Source organism: Meriones unguiculatus, chromosome 8 (genome assembly GCF_030254825.1).
Source record: "Meriones unguiculatus strain TT.TT164.6M chromosome 8, Bangor_MerUng_6.1, whole genome shotgun sequence".
Lineage (NCBI taxonomy): Eukaryota > Metazoa > Chordata > Mammalia > Rodentia > Muridae > Meriones > Meriones unguiculatus.
The window spans coordinates 79,890,119-79,896,767 of record NC_083356.1 but is presented as its reverse complement, the minus strand read 5'-3'; the positions used below and the strand labels follow the sequence as shown (position 1 = coordinate 79,896,767).

Below are 6,649 nucleotides of genomic sequence, written 5' to 3'. Positions count from 1 at the left end.
TTTATTTTTTATTGGATTTAGTTTGTGTTTTGCATGTGTCTGCGTCTGAACCTTGTAATGTGCCTGGTGGTAGACCAGGTCAGAAGAGAGCATCAGCTCCTCTGGAACTGGAGCTACAGATGGTTTGTGAGCCACCATGTGGGTGCTGGGAGTCAAATTCAGGTCCTTTGCAAACCACTGACACATCTCTCCATTCCCTTTACTAGTTTTTAAAATATGGAAATGTGGTGTGTGTGTGTGTGCATGTGTGTGTGTGTGTGTGTGTGTGTGTGTGTGTAAATGTTCACGAGTGAAGGTTCCCAGGGAGGCCAGAAGCATTGGATTCACTGGAGCTGGAGTCACAGGTGTTTGTAAGTTGTCTGATGTGGGTGCTGGGAACTGACCTCAGGTCCTCTGTAAGTAACTAATGAGCCATCTCTCCAGTCCTATCTCTTAGGAGGAACTTAGAAAAACAAAGCTCTCCTCTCTCCCTCTCTCTCTCTCTCTCTCTCTCTCTCTCTCTGTATGTGAGAGAGAGACACAGAGACAGAGACAAAGACAGAGAGACAGTGATAGATATTAGGAAAAGAGGCTTAGGTTGCTCTTGAATGGCAGCAGACTCCTCCCAGAAGAAGGGGCACATTTTCAAGAGGCCTCTCACAGTACCGAGTGCATCCTCAGCCCTGCCAGGGGCAGAAAAGACCGGTGTGAGGGCCTCTGACCCCCACCTATAGAACATCAGACAGGAGGATGAACAAATGAATGTGTGCACGGATGAACAAAAGGCAGTTAACAGAGCCCCATACACACACACACACACACACACACACACACCACTGTTAGCGTGAAAACTTGACTCTGCTGTCAATTCTTTAAGTGTGAGACCCGAATGTCTTTGAATTGCCATCAAATAGGCACAACCCGGACACAGAGAAAAGGGAGGTGAACACCCTGGAGGTCTCAAGTTCAGAAAATGCTCTGTCCTCACTAAACAGTACCAGTACCAAGTCTTTTCGATAAGTGATTTTATTACTGGTTAGGTTTTACAAATTCTGATATCCGAACAGACTTCCACCTTAAAATTCTAAAACAAGAAAGCGACCGTTGGAGGGGGGTTGATTTTTTTTTTTCCTTTTTCTTTTTAGGACTATTCAAAGTAACAAACTTTTTTTGTTGGTTTTTTTTTTTTTTCCTTTTTTACATTTTGCTCTGGTCATAAATATACAGAGAGAAAAAGAGGGAGAGGGAAAAAAACGAACAATTCATCCAAAGTACGAAGATAAAACAGTATTCCTAAGGCACGTGGCAGTCTTTGAAAATACGGAAGCTCTCAGCCAACTTAAATTATTTGTTGTTTTCCTCGCTCAGTCCACAAAACTGTACAGGGACACAAATGTTGTGTTGCAATATATCTCCCAAGTAATTCCTTAGCACACACCGCTGCGTTAGCCCGACGCACAATTCTTTTTTTTTTTTCCCTCTGTTTCCAGGCGAGATCCTAAAACGTGGTTAGTTAGTTGCTCAAACCTCTATTTTTAAAATACACTTGGAATTCAACTAAAGATAATTTCTTTTTTAAAGAAATCGTGGGGCGCTTGGGGAGAAAGGGGGTGGCGAGTCATTAGAAAAGGTTGGTAAGAGTCGTTTGTGAAGGGCTGTGGGGCTCGTGGCCCTCCATGTTGCCAGGCACAGAAGTTAAGACTGACGTCACAGTCGGCAGGGTGGGGCTAGTCAAGTCTGTGAGGGTTGTGGGAGTGCTGGAGGGGCTGAGCGAGGCGTTGGACAGCTCCGAGGCGGGCCCCGACGGCGTCCCTGTCTGCAGCGTGGCGTCCGAGGTCTTGTCCACGCCCGTGTTTTCCTGCCGTAAAAGGTTGCGCCTGAACTTGGCCCGGGCATTCTGAAACCAGACCTGTGGGGGACGACAGGGAGGACTGGTTAGGGGAAGGGACCGGGGAAAACAGCGGCTCAGGGCTGCTCTACTCAGCAACCCAACTGCGGCCCAGCGGGAGGTCTGCCTAGAAAGTCTATGCCCGCATCTCCTCTTCGCAAAAAATAAAATAAAATGCTGTGTCCTCTGGTGGCTATTGGCTGGGTCGCTCTTCCTGCCAGGACACTTCGGCTTAGCCCCTTGCTGTTGTACTGAGGCTGAGGCCTTGAAAAACCACTAGCCAAATGTGGCCAGTGTAGAAAGGACAGCATGTGTGAGATTTCAAGATTTAGCGGGAAAGGAAGGAGGGTGTAATGTTATCCATTTCATACTGAGTGGGCATGCTGGATTAAACAAATACTAAAATTCATTTTATCAGTTTCCTTGTGCTTTTTCACGTAGCCACTAAAACCGTTTCAATATGTGGCTCTTGTCCCATCTGCCACTGAAAGCAAAACCCAGACCCAAATTTGAGCCACATACAACCCAAAGATTGGGGGTGGACGTATGCGCCACACATTTTTATGAATACTTTTTTCTTTTTTAAATGTTTCTTGGTCAATGTATGTATATACTAGAATGCCATAAAGAATATGGAATGAATCAGTAACAAATGAATGATTGAATGAATGAATGAATGAATGAATGACTAAGAAGGCAGTGGCAAGGAGCCCACTTTTGCTCTCAGCTGGAGGAGCACTAGAGAGCAGAGAATACCAGAGGGACAGTAGTCTGAAGGCTTACTTTCACTTTTTCTGGGGTACATCACACTCATAGCTACAGTACGCACATGAACATTTGCACACACCTGTACATATCGCTGAAAATGCACACAAAACTCACCCACGTTCCCCCCAAGCCCTCTCTCCACAGCAGAGACCCTGAGGTACCCAGGGGCCCCGTGCAATGCTTAAGAGGGTTCACAGGAAATCCAGGCCACTACTGGGGAGTGGTTACTTATCCCTCCCAAGGAAAAAAGTCCAAAGGCAGGGCCCCTTCACTTCCTTCTGAGTGAAAGAGCCCCCCGGCCAGACGCTTCCCCATAAAACAAAGGACTGTAGGGATTTTGAAGACTCCAGGCTGTCCAGCTGCGTGTTTCCAGATGTGTATGCATCTGCCTGTCTTCCCAGTGTCTCTGGCAGGGGTGGAATGGGCCAGCTCCTGACTTCAACCTCCCCTTAGGACCACCCCAGCTGCAAGAAGCCTGTGGCATCAGGCCCCACTTCAGATGTCCTGACACAATTTGGGCTCAATTAGCAGCTTGGTCTGGCAGGAAGGAGAGAGATGTTCCCCCATGAAGGGGAGAACAAGCTGGCTCCCCAGAACACTGATCCCCTCAAGGAAAAAGCACATTTTTCCGGCTCTCTGCCTAAAGGAAGCTTATCAGTCCTTTGCGGGGCTAGAAGATGAATGTGAAGCTTCAAAGACCACCCTCAGAAATGCCCACCTAGACTGGCCAGGACCTTCCCCGCTGGCTGTCAAGTCTGCAGCAGGAGAGTGTGTTCACCTGGCCTAGGCGGTATCTGGAGAATGGATGGAGACAGGATTTCCTCACTCTCGTGAAGGTCAAGCAATGAGAAAGGCCAGAGCCTCGGTTCTGCTTCCAAGCCACCGTCCTGGCCCATGTATGTGGGTGGGAGCTGGAATGGAGGAGCCCTTTGGGTCCTGGGAGTGGGTTCACTGCTCCTCCGGGGGCCCCAGGACCTTGGGAAGGCTGGAAGCTCTTAGCTGCAGCCTGTTAGCCATTTCCCAGGCGTTGGTTGCCCCAACAGCTCGTGCACAAACAATGACACCATCCTCACAGCTGCCTTCTCGGCTTTAAGGGATCCCAGACACTAAGAATCTGCTCCGTGGAAACCTAAAGTCAACTCCAAGCCTGGCTACTCGGTGTAGTCCCTCTGTGTGAGGTTTCAACAAGATTCAATCCTAGGTGTTTCAAAAAGTCCCTTCCCCAAAGAGGGCTGGGGGCAGGGAACCCTGTCCAACACTAGGGATATGATAGAGAAGATCAAGTGTTAGTGATATGCACAGTGCTGCTGCTGGAGCTCAGAGGAGAAGCGGTGACACTAACATGTGAGCTATGTTGTGTCAGGAACCTTGCCACCCTGTACCGGCCCTGGTTAAGGCCTGTGACGAGCCAGGCAACGAACGTGGTTTCTATTATTAGCCCCATTTTATAGATTTAAGAGTTACTTACCCATAATCACACAGAGGCTAAGGTGATCGGAAGCAGGACTGTTTGCCATAAAAACACCCACACTCTCCCTACCATATGACCCTGAGTAGGTCAGCAAGTACATGAGTGAATGAGGAGATGAACGGACGAATGAAGCGACTTGGGCAATAGAACGAGCATTGATCTTCCAGGCCTGGCTCTGCCATTGACCAGCCAAGTGAGCTTTGGCTAGTCCCTTTCCTCTGAGCCTGCCTGGTTCCTACTTGTACAAAAAGAGGGTTGAAGCACAGCTCATCTCTGTGGCTTCTTGGGGTTCCGAGGGGCTGGGGTTCCAGGGCAGCTGTGAGTAGAACATAAGTGATTGGTTCCAACTACCCAACCTCCCAAAGCCAGAGCCCTGGGTAGCCAGCTGCCTCAAGCTCTGCTCTCCACAGCAGCTCTGGAGTTATACTTTTGGGGTATCAATAACAAGTTCAGTCCTAGAATCATCAGGACACAACTAATACCAGGCCTTGCAAGAGTGAGTGCCTCAGCCAGGCACAGAATGGGTCCTGGTAAGTCCCAGCAGAGTGACGATACAATGCCATGGTACTACCACGGTGTGGCCCTTGTCTAGGCTTCAACTGTCTGAGGATCTGGTTTCTGCTCCCTAAGCTCTTTCCCTGGATTGCTTTCTTCAAGAAGGCTGGGATTGGAGACAGGCATGATGCCACATGTCTGTAACCCCAGCACTTGTGAGGCAAAAGCAAGGATATTGCAGGATCATGAGTTCCAGGCCAGCCTGGATGACAACAAGAGACCTACTGGAACCCCTAACAAATCTCCTGGGACTCTAAAGAAGCCATCCAAAAGGTGACGCCTCATACCCAAAGATGCCAACTGTGACATTTCTTAGCACATCAACGTTTTTGTCTGGTGTCAACCAGATAGGCTGTGGAAGCATGGCACAGCAGCCCGACCAAGCCCTGGGGAAAATGTCTTACAGTGAAAGAGAAGGGATGAAAAATTACAGCCTCCTAGTACTCAAGAAACTGAGGAAAGAGGATTGCTATGAGTTTGAGGCCAGTCTGAGGCCTACAGAGTGAGTGCCGAGCCAGCGTGAGCTACAGAATGAGAAAGGACTCCCCGCTCCAAAAATCTGGGGCTCTAGCTCAGTCTATAGAGTACTTGACTAGCATGCATAATCTTGGGTTTGAGTCCCAGCACAGCATAAACCTGATGGGGTGTTTGTTATATGCCCATAGGCAGAGGGAGGAGAATCAGGACTTCAAGGTCACCCTAGGCTATATATCATGTTCAAGGCCAACTCGAACTAGATGGTGTCTTAAAAAACAAAACAAAACAAAACAAAAAAAAAACAACAACAAAAACCTGCTTTGGAAACAAATAACAACAACTCAAATTCAGCCTCTGGTGTTATAATTCATGAAGAAGACATTAATGGTAGTTGATCTAACTCCATAGTGAAGCCAGGCACTGTATGAGCAAAATGCTAAGCATTTGGTCCATGTTAGCACATGGTGCATGTAATATTCCTGTGAGGTAGGCTTGAATGTTAGTGCCCGAGACAGAAAGAGGGAGAACGGACATGTGGATCCCTTTAAGGCCCATCTTTGCCCTTGACCACTTATCAAAAAGTATGAATTACTGGGCCTGTGTCTTCACAGTGGCATTTCTTCCCTATTTGTCTTTTGGGTCTAAATGGTGGTCCTGTTATTTTGCCATCTTTTACAGTTTCCCCAGGGCCTGGAAGGATGGCTCAGCAATTAGGAGCACTGGCTGCTCTTCCAGAGGACCTGAGTTCAATTTCCCAGCATCCACATGGCAGCTCACAACTGTACCTCCAATTCCACGGGATCTGACACCCTCGCACAGACACACATGCAGGTAAAACATCGATACACATAAAAATAAATCTTTTATTAAAAAAAAAGGTTTCTTCAAAGAATTGAAAATAATGAGCACTGAATAGAATTCAAAAGCTCCTAGTTGAAGCTCTGGTTCTGTTGCAGAATTGCTGCGAGGTGTTGGGGAGGTTCTCCACCTCTCTGGGCTCATGTTTCCTCGCCTTCACAGCTCAGTGGTAGAGCGCTTTGCCTAGCGTGTGTAAGGTCCTGGCTCAGACTCAAGTCAAGTCATCTGTGAGGCTCCCTCTCAGTGTGTCTACGTCTGTCCTGAAGTTGTCTAAGTGACAGGGAGTACGATGACCATCTTGTAAGTGGGAACCTGAGGCTCCAGGAGGTGAAGTCACTCACCTTCCCTTCAGGGTAAAACCTTCCCTACTTCCTGTAGCAGCTGAGATTCCCACTGCACGTTCTAGCTGCACCCTCTGAATTCTCTCCTGGGCTAATGAGAACAAAACTAGTGATGGGAAAATGGGTTTTGAGCCATCGGCACTTAAAATGTCCTTCCAAAGTCACACCAGGGATCCCTAGAGACTTCACCTACTCAAGATCAATCAGCTAGCCATCTCTCAGGAAGCCCCGGGCATCTGCATATCCTCCAAGGACACGAGACATAGGTGTGCTTAGGAAGTCCACACACGCTGCCAAGGCATGTCACAACAA

General features: G+C 48.1%; 1 protein-coding gene across 3 annotated transcripts in view; it reads right to left on the bottom strand.

Annotated features, from left to right (window-relative positions):
• Window positions 1–989: 989 nt before the first annotated feature.
• The window catches only part of Lhx2 (LIM homeobox 2), a 30,465-nt gene continuing 24,805 nt past the window's right edge, over window positions 990–6,649 (bottom strand). For all 3 annotated transcript variants that reach the window (XM_021633373.2, XM_021633371.2, XM_021633372.2), the window contains exon 5: window positions 990–1,888. In XM_021633373.2, coding sequence (XP_021489048.1) covers window positions 1,601–1,888 — 288 coding nt within the window. In that variant the 3' untranslated portion in view covers window positions 990–1,600. The remainder of the gene's footprint in view (window positions 1,889–6,649) is intronic.